The sequence below is a fragment of the Mustela nigripes genome, chromosome 1, assembly GCF_022355385.1.
Source record: "Mustela nigripes isolate SB6536 chromosome 1, MUSNIG.SB6536, whole genome shotgun sequence".
NCBI lineage: Eukaryota > Metazoa > Chordata > Mammalia > Carnivora > Mustelidae > Mustela > Mustela nigripes.
In genome coordinates this window covers 321111-336110 of record NC_081557.1, presented here as the reverse complement: position 1 = coordinate 336110, position 15000 = coordinate 321111, and the positions used below count along the sequence as shown (strand labels likewise).

Genomic DNA, 15000 nt, shown 5'->3' with positions numbered 1-15000 from the left:
AGCGCTGTCGGTCCGCACACCGCGTGGTGTGTGGCAAGCTGACCCGTGCTGGGATGAAAGATCAAGCAGGGTCCGGTCGGGGGCTCAGGAGGCTGGGAGGACCGGCCCGTGTTAGGCAGTGAGGACGGATCTGGCAGTGGCAGGGGTGGGGAGAGCCCCGAGAAGCCGCTGCCGGACGTCGGAAAGGAGGCCAAGCCGGGATGGCCCGGCCCAGTGCGGGAAGGGGCCAGAGGCGCTAGGGGCTCCGGTGGATCTGGAGCTGGATGACCGGTGCTGGCTTGCCGGCTCCGGGGGGGCGGGGCAGCAAGGTGGGGGAAAGACTAGTGAGGGCAGACACAGGGGGACCCCAGATCGGGAGCCACCATGGCCTGGGCTGGACTGGGCGCAAGAAGCTCCTGGTAGATTCTGAAGAAATGTGCGAAGTAAACAGGAGGGCAACCTGGAAGTCAGGCAAGGAAGGACATGTGAGCACCTTCTGTACATACCCACTGTCCGTACTGTCACCTCCAGGCCACACTGACTAGCCGCCCACCTGCCACCTCTCACATGCTAGATCCAAGCAAGGACACAACATGTGTACCCTGCCCCATGCCCCTCATAGACCTGCACTCTGTATTCCCTGCTGGGTTTGGGTGGTGCTTAGTGCACCCTGTTCTCCTGCCCACCCCAGCCCAGGCAGGAACAGACACGAGATGCGCACTGCTCTCTGATACAGGAGGGCGCAGCAGGACTGGGAGCTACCTTGGTTCTATCCAGCCCCCACCAGCTCTTTCCCTGCCATCAGGCCTGCATGCAAACAGGGCCAGAGGGGGGGAGCCAGGTACAGCTGTGTTCCCTGACTTGGGAAGGCAGACTTGTTAGCATCCCAGGCCTGCCTTAACCAGTGACCACAGACTGGGTAGCTTAAAACAACAGATGATTTTCTCACAGTCCTAGAAGTTACAGATCTGAAATCCAAGGGAGCTCTGCTCTGTAGGAAACCCTTTTCTGCCCCTTCCAGTTTGTGGTGCTCCAGGCTTCCTTGGCTTGTGGCCACATCACCCCAAAGTTTGCCTCTGTCTTTACATGGCCTTCCTCTCATCTGTCTCTTATAAGTACACTTGTTGTTGGACTTAGGGCCCACCCAGTGAAACCAGCATGATTTTATCTCAAAACCCTTAATTATGGCTGCAGAGACCCTTTCCAAGTAACCTAATGTTCCCAGGGTCTAGACATTTGGATATAGACATCTTTTGGGGGACACTATTCAACCCACTACAGAAGGTGATAAGGGGTGCATTTGGAACCTGCAGGACTGGGGGACACAGCTGAAGGTCATACCTTCAGGGAACTCAGAGTCACCCTGACCTATGGCTTCTCTCTGTCCCCCAACTCCAGACTTCTTTCCTCCAAACCTCGACCCTGTCCTGAAGGTGTGGGCCCTCTCAGGGGTCCTGCAGATTACTAGTGTTCTTCCAGACCAAGGTGTCTGGGCTTCGCTGACCCCTCCCCTCATGGCACCAGTAGAACTGAGCCCGCTCCTCTGTGCTCTTTCCCCACCCATAGGCAGCCCCACCCACATCATCCGGCCCTTGGGTTTCTATCCCCAAGCTTCAGGCTCCGATGTCCCAGAGCCTCTGCATTTAGCCACTCAGGTGATTTTTTAAGGAAGAAATGAAATGAATGTGGTAATGGGAAGGGTGCAGCAGGAGCTGTGCTGGGGCTGGGGCACCTGGGGGGCTCCAGGCCCCACACAGGTAGGATGCAGGGGGGTCACTGGAGGAAGGGAGAACCGGGAAAAGGTGGTGTAGAGGCAGTGTGGCCACAGGTGAACCATGAGGGACAGGGGTGGCTGAGGCTGGACCCCTGGGCAGGGAAGAGCCGAGGGCTCCTTTGAAGCTGGCTGGCACCAGGTGAGCGGGGTCCTCTAGGGAGGCCAGGGTTGAGGCAGATGCGGGAGATGAGTGAGTGAGGTAAGGGAAAGTGGGGAGCCCCGGCTCACTTTGGAAGAGCGCAGAGGGCTTGTGAGGACTTCTGTGTCAGGAGCAAAAGGAGAGCAAGGGTCTCTACCCCATTGGGGGTCCGCATGACCCCTGGTTCTGCCTCAGGGGTCCCCTTGGCCGTGGAGGCGGGGAGGAGAATGTGAGGGGAAGGGGGTCAGGGCCAAATCTCCCTTGGCTGCCACCTTAGGGCATCACCAAGGAGTCAATAACCCAGGTCTGAAACAGTCTGTTCTCACGCTTTATACTTTTTCAAAGCCCAGACAGGACGGGGCAAAGCACCGATGGCCCTGCGCCCCGCGCCGTGTCCCCTCCGCACTCAGATTCCGAGCCTTCCAAGGTGACGGATTCCACTGGGGTGCCGCGGAGCCCCGGCCCGCCAGCCACAGTGCTCCGTGGGGCCGCGGGCAGCGCGGGCCCCATGTGCGTCCGGAGGGCGCAGCCGGGATACGTGCACCCCAACCCCGCGCGTTCCCGGGGGCCCACCGCGAGGGCGGGGAGAGCGCCTCGGGCGCTACCACCTGCCCGGCCCGCGGGGGAGCCGCCCCGCACGGCAGCAGCGAGGCGTCTGCTGGCCCCGCCCGGCAGGTGGCGGCCCCGCCCCGAGGCCGACGTGCGGAAAGGAACGCGCCGGCCGCGCCCGCAAGGGGCCGCGCGGCGGTGGGCGTGGCGGCTCGCCCCCACCTCGCGGCCACTGGCTGGGACGCAGCAGGGCGGGCCCAGCCCGGCTGGCCATTGGCCGCAAGACTCGCGTATTTGCATACGGGCCGGGGGCGGGGCGCGGGCCAGGCTCCGGGTGCGGGGTGGTCGGGGGGCGGTCGGGGGCCGGTCGGGGGCGCCGGGGGCCCGCGGCCGCCGCCGAATTTGGGCTGAGAGCCGGCGACGGCCCCGCGCCGCGGTTGCAGGTGACGCGCGAGGGGTCCCAGACCGGCGGGCGGGGGCTCGGGCTGGGCTGGTGCGGTGGGGCTCGGACGCACAAGTTGGAGGGGAGGGAGGGGTCGGGGGTGGGACGGCCCTTCTGTGCACCCGGTGGTCCCTCCAGGCGCAGGGCAGCCACTGCCCACCGCACACTGCGCTGCTCCGGACCCACTGTGCGTGTGACAGCGGCTGATCTGTCCCTGGGCAGCGCGACCGCCCCGGCCCTTCTGTGACCCTGGTGTGTCGGGCAAGGGACGGCCAGACCAGGTGGGAGGACGAACACCAAGGCGGGGAGAGGGCGCCCCTTTGTCGCGCTCAGCAGCGGGGTGGGGAGGAAGGGGAAGCACCGTGGGGCTTCACAGCCCTCCACACGAGGGGGCTCAGATTGGGCCAGATGCGCCTTTGGAGGGAACTTTCCTTGTGTGTCTCAGGTGCCGGGACCTGCAGAGTTGCTGGATGGTCTTCCGAATGTCGCCAAGCTGAAGCAACGTGTTCTGGTCAGACCCGTGGCCCTCAGGACCGGACCCCCTACTACCTGCCTCTTGAGGGCCACTGCTGGGAACTCAAGGAAGACAGATTTGGCTTTTCTGCATATTTCTACCACTCAGCAAGAATGCCAAGAACCCACTTGTGCCCAGCGGTGTGCCCTCCTGGAGGTGGGGGCACCCGGCCGAGCCCCCAGCCTGTCTGCCGCCGGGCCTGCTTTCTCTGCTGGGGTTCTTCTTTTTTTTTTTTTTTAAATATTTTATTTATTTAGTTGACTAAGAGATCACAAGTAGGCAGAGAGAGAGGGAAGCAGGCTCCCCGCTGAGCAGAGAGCCCGCGGGACTCAATCCCAGGATCCTGAGATCTAGACCTGAGCCGAAGGCAGAGGCTTAACCCACCGAGCCACCCAGGCGCCCCTCTGCTGGGGTTCTCAACCCACTGTGAAGATCTGCTGGTCGGAAAGCATGGCCTGAGCAGCCTCCAGGCATGCAGAGGCCAGGATGCCTGCCACAGGCCCTGTCTCCTCCCCAGATGGTGGGCGTTGATGGCTGGCACTGGGTCCACCATTGTCAGAGCAGCGTGAGGGACAGGCAGCCTGAATTGAGGCCTTGCATGGACTTGGACTCACCTTTGGAGGGACACTGTCGTAAAGGTCACTGTGGTGCCCTGAGGGTCACACCTAGCAGGCTTGGCAGGACAGGTTCTGCCGGCAGCAGGGAGGTTGTGGATGGCCCTTGGGGTTGAGAACCAATGGTGCCAGTTGCCTGCCACAAGGCAGTGACTTGCTGTGGGTGACCCTCAGGGAGCCCCAGTGTTCCAGCCAGCCCACAAGAGTACTTTTGTACTGGAGGTGAGCAGGAGGGGCTCCAGTGCCATCCCCCCGCACAGTCTGGCCCTACAGAGACATTGATGATGACTGGGTCCTGTCTCACCTTGGCCAGGGAGCTGGGCTGACCTGGCTTGGTCCTGCCCTGCCATGGCCTGGATGTGTGTGTCTGGCGGGAGTGGGGAGCTGGGTCTCCTTGGCTCAGCATAGCTCACATCATTGTTTTCAAAGAGCAGCTTAAAGCTCCGAAGTAAACTTCTCAACAGCCCCAGTGTTCGCTTACTGATACGAAGCACTTCTGGCCACTTTTGGGGGATATGGGATTTTGTCCACCTGGAACAGCCAGAGGTGGAAGGTTCTGCCCCCTTCCCCACCCCAGAGCACACTGGCTACCTGAGGACCCTTCCCAGGTGAAGAGGGCTCATCAGCTTTTCAGCCTGTAGCAGAATGGGGACAGGTCCCTGGCGATGTCTTCAGAAGGAACAGGTGTTCCTTGGAAACAGACTCAGGAGACCAGGGGTGTGCAAGCTCTGCCAGCACCAGGACTGCTTCCCTTTGGGGTGTGGGAGAGCACATGACACCGGGAGGGAGTGGACTGCCTGCCAGCCTGCACCTGGCTTTGCCCTGTGCTGGCCAGTGTGCTCAGCTCGGGAGACGACCCTGTGCTGGTGCTCAGAGGCACATCCTACCCTCCCGAGTACAGGTGAGGGCTGTGGGTGGGGATTCCAGGCCTCTTGGACCTGGCGGTGACCGCCCGCCGCCCGCCGCTCCAGCCCTCCCACGCAGGGCACAACGTGATGGGCATTTGCATTCCAGGCTCTAGCCGTGTGACTGTGCACTCAGCCCTGTCTCCAGTGGGTGGCTGTGCGAGAGACCGTGGGCTCGGGTGGCAGCGTAGGTAGGAGCTATGTAGGGCTGGGGGCTTTGGAGTGAGGAGCCTGGGCCAGAAGTCCCCTGCTGCTGCTGTCCCGCCGTCACTCCCGGTCCGGTTCCACCTCGGGCAGGAAGTATCCAGTCCTCATTAATCTCCTCCCCCAAGCTGCTCTTGGTGACTTCCACGCTCCTGTACTCAGGACTTCTTGTCCCCTATGGTCAGCCCCAGAAGAGGAGAACACCAGGCTGAGCTCGGGGGCCACTCCAGAAGGCTGAGTCCATCCTAAGTTGCTGACTCCCAGCCTCAACACAGAGACTCCATCATCGAGGGTGCCTCCATCTCCTGTTCCTCAGTATGTGTGGCTGCACCGAGCCCCTGTGTTCTGACCATCACAGAGGGCTCCAGGGCCAGCCACGGTGCTCACAGGTGGGGCCTGCAGCCCGTCCCAGACCCAGGACTGTGATCACTGCCCTAATTTTGAGCCTGCACACTGACCTGGGAAGCAGAGGGGGCCTGGTGGATGGCTGGGCAGCCACACCCTCATGGGGCCAACAGAGCTCCTCTGGGCAGAGCTCCTGGGTTCTGGGCAGGAATCTGGGGACCTGCCCCCACAGGCTCTCCATAAACCTCAATAAACCTGATAGGCAGGTCTGACACGTCCTTGAGTCCTCTTGTCCAGGAACCATCTTCATGCGGTGGCAGCTCCTGCTACTGGTGAGGAGTAGGCCAGAGGAGGGAGAGCCCACGCAGACACCCAGACCAGGCCCGAGGCTGCTCTAAGGCCCCACACTATGCAACTCTCAATCCAGGTTTGGGCTGCCAAGGAGAGCCGCTGGGTGGGGATGGGCACAGCAGCTGGAAATGGGAGGCCCTACAAGCCCCAGTTTGGGGTCCAACTGACCACTGGTCCCTGGGAGACCCTTTTCTCAAGAGCCCTGGTCGTGGCCAGCCCCAGGTAGCTTGGGGGACTCCCCAGTGACCCTGGCTGGTCTCAAGTTTTAGGGCCCACAGACCCTGTCCGGTACAGCTTCAGGACGCACTGAAGCCATTCTGGGCAGTTTATTGAGGTTTTAGGGTTGGGGTAGGGAGGCGGCATGCCCATGTGTGTACGCAGGCTCGAGGAAGGCTACCTCCCACACACAAGCACACACCCACAGCTGAGCAGTGTCCACACGTGGACAAGGAGCCGTGACCCTCGGGGTGTAGCACATTCTGAGCCGGTCATGCCTCCTGCCTGTCCAGGGGTCTCAGCAGACTCCCTCCACCCCCACACGGCGGAAAGCCCGGGGCCCTGAGGTGCTCTGTCTCAGGCCCAGGGCACCAAGGCTTCCCACTGCAGGGGAGAATGACTCCTCTGTGACCACCAGCTCTCCTGTCTTCCAGGTCAGGCTGGCCTTGGCTGCCCTTGCTCGTCATGTCGTGGGAGCCTGGGGCCAGGCTGGCAGTGGACGTCCACTTTGGGGCGAGAGCTGCTACCTCCAGGAGTTCTGCCTCATTGGGGCAACTGTGGGGAGGAGACAGGCTGAGGGCACTGAGGACAGGAAGGCCCTGTCCCACCCGAAGTGGGGAAGACAGACGTACTTTCTGGGCTCAGGCTGGACACTAGAGCAGGATTCCGAGGGGTTCTCGTGAGGGGCTCTTCTCTGGCCAGAGGCAGAAGACCCTGTGGGGAGAGCAGGTCAGCTTGGACCTGGGCCAGGCCTCCCACACCCCTGGGCTCCCTCTGGAACCACTCTGACCTGTGTGCTGAGAGGGCCCCTGTCTGGCCGCGGGGCTGGTGGCAGTGCAGCCCCCGTCTGCTGGATGAACTCCTGCAGGTTGCACTGGCGCAGCTCCCGGTTCAGCTCCTCAAGTTCCTGGGCTTGGGCCTGGGGCACATGGGGCCCTCAGGGGACGCAGCCACGGGGCTTCATGGCCTCGCCCTCTCCTTGGCCTGACCCAGAGGCCAGCCCCCAAATCCGCTCGCACTGGGGCCACTGGCAGGGGCTCGGGGGCCTGCGGGCTCACCTGTAGGGCGTGCTCGGCCGCCTGCAGGGCCCTGCTCACCAGGGCCAGGCTGCCCTGCACTTCTGCGCTCTGCCGCTCCTGGGCAGCCAGGTCCTTGCGCAGGCGTTCCGCTGCAGACGCTGTGGGCGAGGGGGGTCCGGGGGCCTCTGAGGCCAGATGGAGCTCCACCTCCAGGGCACGGGCCTGGGCATCCAGGGCCTGTAGCCGGGCAGCGTGCTCCGCGGTGGCTGCGCTCAGGGCCTGCAGGCGCGCCTGCCCCTCCCGCTCCCGAGCCTGCTCCCGCCGCAGCTCCTGCTCCCAGAAGGCCTCCTGACCCAGCTCTGCGGCGTTCCTCCGCACCCTGCGCTCCAGGCCCTGCAGGTCTACACTGGAGCTTGGGACTGGTGCTACGGGGGCCACAGGGTCAGGTGGTGCAGGGCTGGGGGCCAGTCCGGGGCACCCCAGGCTGAAGGTCCATGCTTTGCGCTGCTCGTGGCCCAGGGCTGGCCGTGGCTTCGGGGGGAGGCTGGCACGGACTGGGCAGCGCTCAGGAGGTGGGCAGCTGTCTGAGGAGGGCCTCCCAGCAAGGCTGGGCCCTGTCCGCCTCAGGACAAACTGGACATCACTGGCAAACTGTCCACAGGTGGCCTGGGCACCCACTGGACACTCTTGGGGCAGCAGCTGCCGTTCCTTTTCCCTGAGACGCTGCACGAGCACAAAGCGGCCCGTCTGGCCTGGGGTAGGAGGAGACAGGTCAGCTGATGCGCCCCCCCATCCACCTGGCTTGAGAAATTAGGAGAGGGCAAGAGGGATCAGCGGCCAGCCCCAGCCTTGATCAGGGAAGGGGACGGAGGACCCAGCCCCACCTCAGGTGCACCTGTTGGGCTACCTGTGCCCGAAAGGACTCACCTATTGCTTGGGCTAGTGCGAAGACTACTTCCTGACAGGTGGTTTGCTCTGAGACCCCACAGACCACGCGCTGTACGCCATCCACCCACACCTTCAGCTCCATCGCTGCTAGCCCAGACAGCATCCCTGTCCTGCAGGAAGGACAAAGGCCAGAGGGTCAGGCCCTGCCTGGCCCCACCACCCCCTGGCCTCTCCTCTCCTCACCCCCAGAAGTGGTTCAGGGCTACTGCGCGCCCCCCACCTCATGTCAGTCCTGCTCTCCTATAGCCTAGCCCCGCACGCAGGTCATACACTGCGGGGGTGGAGGCACGACCAGCCCCCCCAAGGGGTAACCCGTGTGCCCTCCAGGAGCACTCTGAAGCTCCCCCACTGACCAGCCTCCCCGTGCCCCGCCCCCCCCCCCGCCCCCGGAACCAGGCGAATCATTAACCAGATCCAGCACTTCCTGCCTCCCCAGGCACCTGGCTCGCAGGGCACTGCCCCTCCCACGGGACGCCGAGCTCGGGCACCCAAGGGCGCCCTCACGAAAACACGGCTTCCCGCTGCCATGGGAACGCCGCTTCCCCGCCACTCCGACCCCGGCCCTCCGGAGCCACGGAACCGCTCCGGGGCGGCCCTCGCCGGGGCGAGCAGCGCCCTGGCCGCTCCCTCCAGCCGCGGCGCTCGCCCCCCACCCGCGGCCGCCGTCGCCGCCGAGGGGCCGCTGCAGGTGCGGCGCGGCCCCCACGGCGGCCCAGCCCGCGTCCCTCCGTCGGAGTTGCCGCCCGAGGCCGCGCCCCGCACGCGGGAGGACCCGGGTCCCTGCGCGGCTCACCTGGGCGCTCGCTGGCCTCCGGGACCCAGACTCGAACTGGCTGCTTCCCGGAGCCCGGCGCCTCCGCAACCTGCCGCCTCCAGCGCCGCGGGCGAGCCCCGGCTCGCCACTCCATTGGCCCGCAGCCCCAGGGCCCCGCCCATCGCCCTCCTATTGGCTCCCAGGGTCGCACCGCCCGCCCTGAGCCAACGCCCATTGGCCGCCCCGCCTGCGCCCCGCCCCTCCCATTGGCTCCCCGCCCGCCCCGCCCCCGGCGGCGCCCAGGTGTGGGCGGAGCTCGGCGGCGCGGAGGGGCGGGCCGGGCCTCGTCCACGCACGCCGGATGACCGCGAGCGACGCGGAGGGGCTCGGGGCCGGCTGGCGGCGCGCGGCACAGGTGTCTGGCTCCGCTTCCGGGCCCGCTTCCTCGGAAGCCTCCCAGTCCCATGCGTCTCCTGCCGAGGGAGGGGGCACCGGCCTGGGACCCCGCGGTCTCTGCACGCAGAGGGGCGGGCGCGGCCCGCAAGGCCAGGGACCGCCCTCGCCCCCCGACCCGGCTCCGTCCGGAGGACGGGGGCGCTGCGGGAGCGGGTGGCGGGCGCGGGCCCTCTCTGGCTGCCGCCAGCCCGGTGGTCCTGATGGGGGAGAAGGCTGCTCTGAAGCTGCTGGGGACAGAGCAAGACAAAGACCCTGGGCTCTTTGCCCGCACCCCTCCCTGCCCCCAGTGGGGCCCGGCGCCCCTGCGACTTGTGGACACACGTGGGCACCCTGAGCCCGAGAACCCCAGCCAGCCCAGCAGCCGGGGTCCCTCACAGCCTCCGTGCTGTCTGTGGACCGGGCGTGGGAAGCCTGCTCTGCCTCCTCACAATGGGCCATGGGGGGGGGTCCTCCCCAGCTCAGGAAGTCCCCGGGAAAAGCAGAGTTGAGGATCTTAAGGAATGATCGAAAGTGGGGAAGGGGCAGGTGAAGGCTGGAGGACATTGGCCTGTGTGTGGGATCTGGTGCCTCACTTGTGTTCTGGGGCAGAGAGAGCCCTTGTAATAGTTAGGAGGCTGTCCCCAGGGCTCCCCAAGGTGGGAGATGGACTGGAGAAGGACCGTCTTCTGACTTGGGGTTTAGGTAGGTGGGCGTCAGCCTCTGAGTGGGAGGATGCTGTGGGAAGCACTTGGGGGGCTCACTGATGGCTAGAGTCGGGTAAGCCCCCCTACACCAGGCAGCCGTGCCCCCAGTACCTGCCTGCTGCCACAGTGAGGACTATGGGAGCCTCCCCAAGGTTGGCTGGGGTGGCAGACTGAGTGTGTGACCATCTGTGAGTCTGTGAGCATGGCAGGGCCTGCTCCTTGCTCCATGGTCCCCTGAGCCTGCGAAGGCCACCTGGGCAACGACCCAGCCTTCCAGTTTCTCCTTCCCGCTGGGTCGGGAGGTGGGCCCAAGGCTCACTAAGGGCCCTGGTCTGGGGTTTCCCTGGAAGCTCCTGGTAACAAACAGCCCCTCCCCTTCTGGGTGCTGGTATCCATGGCAACACTCTAGAGCCTTTCTTTCCCTAGGCCCACTTGGATTTCAGGCCTCAGGAGAGTGTTTGGGGTAAGGCCCTGGGCCTGGGGGCATCACAGGCAAAGGACCAGTCCCTCTGGGGACTCTTGCTCTAGGTTGAGGGATAGGACCTCAGGTCCTAGAAGGCAGGGGTGATGGGGATGACAACAGGAAATGTCCACTCAGGTGACATGTTGCCTGGGGGTGACCTGCTTGCTGCCTTGTCCTGGTCAGAAATATACAGATGTGGGCACACATGTGACCAGCAGTCTAGTGTCCTGTGGGGTATGTGCACACGCATGCAGACACACATGGTGTGGTGCTGTCTAGGGCTGTTAGACTTACACACACACACGCATAGCCTTCTAAGGAGAGCCCCGCAGGCGTAGCCAAACAGAGGACACAAGGATGACAGCCCTACCGTCTCTCGCAGCTCCCCCAGGAACACCGAGAATGGCGCCTGAGTCTTGCCAAGAGGATGAAGGAGCCGAGAAAAAGGCTCCCTTATCCCAGGTGGACCAAGAGCCGGTCCGCGCCCACCTGGAGCCTCCTGTGGGCACACCTCAAGAGCCGGGGGGTCCCACATGCACACAGGACACCAAGCCCAGCTCTACACGGGTGGTCTTCTCCGTCAACCTACAGTAAGGAAGGGAGGGATGGGTGGCCAGCCACTTGGGCCTGGCCAGCTAGGGGACAGGGCCTGATCACTGGCATTGCAGGTTGGCCCCTGAGTCTCTAGACACTCGCACCTTGCGGCTGCTGTGGGGCCAACGGGAGCTGGAGATCCAGGCTCTGCGGTGGGCTGTCCAGAACCGCCAGGATGCCCGGCACTGCCACGTCCTGCGTGAGGTGGCTGGACTTCCACCTGAGAGGTGACCAGCAAAGTGCTAGTTCCCCAGCCCAACCCTGCCTCTGTCCTGGCCCGAACTGGTTTTTGTCTGATCCCCATCCCCAACCACCGGTCCTGACTGACATTGTAACTTCTTACTCTGGCCTTAAGCCTCACTTGAAGCCTGGCCCTCTACCCTGACTCCGAACGCACTGGGAGTCGCTGCATCTAGACCCCACCTGCAGCCCAGACCTCTCAGAGCCAGACTTGGCCTGGCTCACTGGAACCCTATGCCCTTGGGCCGCCAGTGTCAGGAAAGAGGGGCCCCTCCTCCCTTCCTTGGCTGCTGACCTCGAGGCAGGGGCTGCTATGATTGCCCCTTCCCCCAGGAGTGCACGTAATCAGGAAAAGTTCCTGCAAAATCAGGTCCAAAAGCTGACTCTGGACTTGAAAAAGCAGAAGGAACAGGCCCAGCTGGTGAGGGGCAGGAGGGACCAGGGAGTCGGGGAGGGGACCCAAGCTGGGGTGAGGGGCAAGGCCCAGGTAGGGGTTGGCCTTGGGGGGTCAGCAGCTGGAGAAGACCCTGCGCACCTATGCACTCTCCGGGAGCAGGAGAAGACCCAGCTGGAGGAACGTCTGCTGCAGACCGCGACCACCATGCAGCAGCTGGAGGCTGAGCTGCAGGCCTTCCAGAAGTCCTGCCTCCTGCAGCTGGCCCGCTCCTCCTGGGTGGGGCGCATACTGCGCTCCTCCACCGGCAGTGTGGAGGTACGCCCCGCTCGGCCCACGCACTCGCCTCCTGCGTTCTCCTCCCCAGCCCTCCTTGGATGGCCCCTGGGTAACCATTGTCTCTCCTGCCGGTCCTTTGGTGGGGCTGGCCTGCCTGGGAAGCCTGTCTCCCCTCAGGACCACGGGGCAGGGAGGAACCCCCTGGTTCCACCCACCTGACCCACTGTGAACCTGTGCCTAGCGAGGTCAAAGGAGAGCGCCTCTCTTCCCCAGCCCCTGCCCACTGGTCTCCGCTCCCCGTGCGCAGGTGGTCACTGCAGAAACCCTGATGGACTTCAACGACGTCTCTGAGAGTGAACAGGGCCCCTCCACTGGGGAGGTAAGAGAGCTGAGCAAGGTCCCCTACGTGCTCTCATAGCCAGCAGCCTTGTGGGAGGGGAGGGCCATGTGCCTGTTGCTTCGTGACCAGGGTTTCCGGCTGGAGGACGTGGACTGGAACAGCATTGCCCAGCGGTATCCCAACCTCTTCAGCAACATGGAGTCCAGCTCAGACCCGAAGTAACTGCTCCTTGTGCACTCCTCCAGGGGTGCGGGGTGGGGGGCGGGAAGTGCCTTGGCATATGTGGACCAGAGTCCAAGTTCTACTCTTAGTGTCCGTGGGCAAGTCACTTTCACCTTCCAAGGTCAGCTCTCCCATCTGTCGGACGGGGTTCACAGTGAGGGGAAAGGGCTCCTGAGCCCTCACGGACCTTCCAGGAGCCCCTTCCCCTCCCCCCACCCCCGGGGTACCAGGGTACCCCACCCCCTGGGGGGGGGGGGCTAGATGGGCGTGGGGCTGGGGTTTAGAAGTCAAAGGCAGCCTCCGCAAGCCGATCAGCAGACTGTGGCCCACAGGCACCCACGGCCCCTGCCACCCCCAAAGGCCCCACTGTCGAGCGAGTGGAGCTCGGAGCTGCGCAGATCGGGGACAGAGCAGCGTCTCAAGAGTGTCGAGTGGAGTTCCCTGCCCTTCAAGGGCACGAGCAGCTCCGGGGGCGCGGACTCCGACTCCAGCAGTGGCCAGCTGGCTGAGTGTTATTGTGTGCGGAAGGTGACAGGGCACCCCCCGTGTGCGCCAAGCCGTGAGGAGCTAACGGTGGCCAGCTCCAGGAGCCTCAGCAGGGAAATGCAGGCACAGTCTGGAGGTGGGGCATAGCAGCTTTCCCCAGTTACTGACCCCCTGCAAGGCTGTGATCTCTGCCCAAAGCCCTAATAGCATGTCCCCCAACAGCTCGGTATTCATAACCGCCTGGAGCAAGGTCGCTGAGGCCACTGCAGTCTCATCCCTGGGGCTCAGGGTGGTCTTGGAGGGTACCTGCTGCTGCCTGTGCACTCTGGCTATCCACCCAACCCCCCGTACTTGGGAGTTCTCCCTCTGCTTCCCTCAGCCTCCCGGGTCCAGCCTTCCTGCTCTGGATCTGAGCTCCAGAGCTGTGCCTCTCCCCAGTGCACCTGTGGGGTGCTGAGCATCAGTCTGGCCTCGCAGGAGATGTCCACAGTGCGTGCAGTGTACGGGGTGCCCCTTCCAACAGGTCTTTTCCTGGATCTCAGGATGGCTCAGCGGGACCAGCCAGGTAGTACAGTCCTGACCCTGACCGGGGAGCCCTGTGTAGCTTCTGAGCACCCGCATTCAGGGTGCCCCTGGAGGTGAGGGGTGACCCGGCGGGGTCCTGGCAGGAGGGGGTCTCCAACCAGGACGCACTGGAGGGGTGGCCAAGCCTCTCTGCGTAGCGCACCTACCCTCCTCACACCTCCCCCCAGCCCAGGGTGTTCCTGCCTGAAGATTGTGGCAGTCAGTGCCCGGGAGAGGTTCGTGCGTGTCCTCAACCAGTCGCCGGAGGAGACCGCGGACCTGGGTGGCCTCATGCTGCAGCAGCGGGAACGCGGCTTTCCTGTGTGCATGTACCGCTTCCCACCCCGCACGCTGCTGCCTCCGCGCCACCACGTCACGGTGCGCTCCTCCGCCCCCCCCCAACCCCGCGGTGGCCTCGGCTCAGGCCCGCACCGCTGCTCACCCATCCCCTGGCCATGTCCACCAGGTTTGGGGCGAGGGGCCCCGCAGCATGAAGAAGCACCTGCCCTCGTCCTTGGGCCAGGAGCCCGTGCACTTCCACTCTAGCCGGGGCTGTGTGACTCTCCTCCTGAACCCCAAGGGCGAGGTCAGTGTGCATCCCAGCTAGAGGTGGGGTGGGAGTGAGCCCCGGTGGACGGAGGTGACCCCCGTGCCTCTCCCGGCCGGCCCGTAGGTCCTGAGCGAGCATCGGGCCGCCCACTGCGTGTCCCCCGCCTCGAGGATCTTCGCTGACAACACCGATTTGTCCATAGACCGCTTCCCGCTCTCAGAGGCCGGGCTGGTGGCTGACACCGGCACGCAGAGGCCCGGCCCTCGGCAGCTGCGGGCAGGCAGGGTGCAGGAGGCCCCGGCCAGACGGCGGAGGCCCACGTGGGCTCCGCGGGTCCCTGCTTCCCCAGGTCCCGGCCTCTCCAGGCTCCGCAGCCCCCCAGCCCCGCCCCTTCCCGCAGGCGGGCTTCGGATCTCACGAGCCCCTCGCCCCACCAGGACGCGGGGCCTCTTCCCCCGGCTGAGCGCCAGCAAGACCTTCCGCCCGCGGGCGGTGCCAGCGCCGTCCGCTGAGGCGCCGGCGCCGGAGCTCCTGCCCACCATCCCCGGTGAGCGCGCGGTGCGCGGCGGGCGGGCGGGCGAGGAGGGGGAGGCCGGCCGGACCCCCCCCCCCCACGCGGTCATTGTTCCCCGCAGAGGCCGGGCTGCGCCTCGAGGACTGCCAGGCTAGGAAGGAGCCCAGGGTCCGGGTGAGTGCGTGCGCGCGCCCCTTGGCCTCCTCCCATTCCCGGCCGTGCCCCCTCCTCCGCGCAGGCCCCCGCCCTGGCCCCGCGCGCCTCTGAGGCTCCGCGCCCCCAGGTGTGCTGCAAGGGCGTGGACCGGGGCTGCCCAATGGTGGCGTTGTCGGTGCAGAGCGCGGCTGAGAGCAGATACGGCTTCCGCTTCCTCCCCTGCCCGCCGGTCACCGCCGCCCGGAGAGCGCGGCTGTAGGCTGCGCCGGTGGACGCCGGGGCTGAGGGGGCGGCGCTGGGAGAGAG

At 65.1% G+C, this 15000-nt stretch overlaps 2 protein-coding genes across 2 annotated transcripts; one reads left to right on the top strand and one right to left on the bottom strand.

Annotated features, from left to right (window-relative positions):
* Positions 1 to 6127: 6127 nt before the first annotated feature.
* On the bottom strand, positions 6128 to 8901 carry RASSF7 (Ras association domain family member 7). Its single transcript, XM_059397663.1, is given in 7 exon segments — positions 6128 to 6587; positions 6665 to 6710; positions 6713 to 6746; positions 6823 to 6951; positions 7091 to 7803; positions 7979 to 8109; positions 8793 to 8901. Coding segments are annotated over 6 exon segments (1329 nt in total). The 5' UTR covers positions 8103 to 8109; positions 8793 to 8901; the 3' UTR covers positions 6128 to 6304.
* A 1856-nt stretch (positions 8902 to 10757) lies between these two features.
* LMNTD2 (lamin tail domain containing 2) lies at positions 10758 to 14989 on the top strand. The gene is made up of 13 exons (XM_059386804.1): positions 10758 to 10856; positions 10995 to 11176; positions 11523 to 11610; positions 11746 to 11901; positions 12170 to 12241; positions 12332 to 12420; positions 12709 to 13046; positions 13331 to 13475; positions 13663 to 13852; positions 13941 to 14060; positions 14148 to 14571; positions 14603 to 14712; positions 14822 to 14989. Exons 1-13 carry the CDS (start codon positions 10758 to 10760, stop codon positions 14951 to 14953), a joined length of 2145 nt encoding a protein of 714 aa, XP_059242787.1. The 3' UTR covers positions 14954 to 14989.
* Positions 14990 to 15000: the final 11 nt, after the last annotated feature.

Excerpts from the sequence above, each read along its gene's own strand:
- LMNTD2 (XM_059386804.1), top strand. The coding sequence starts at position 10,758 with ATGGCGCCTGAGTCTTGCCAAGAGGATGAAGGAGCCGAGAAAAAGGCT. Across the intron at positions 11,611-11,745 it reads AGAAGGAACAGGCCCAGCTG|GAGAAGACCCAGCTGGAGGA; the intron begins GTGAGGGGCAGG and ends CTCCGGGAGCAG. Across the intron at positions 12,242-12,331 it reads AGGGCCCCTCCACTGGGGAG|GGTTTCCGGCTGGAGGACGT; the intron begins GTAAGAGAGCTG and ends CTTCGTGACCAG.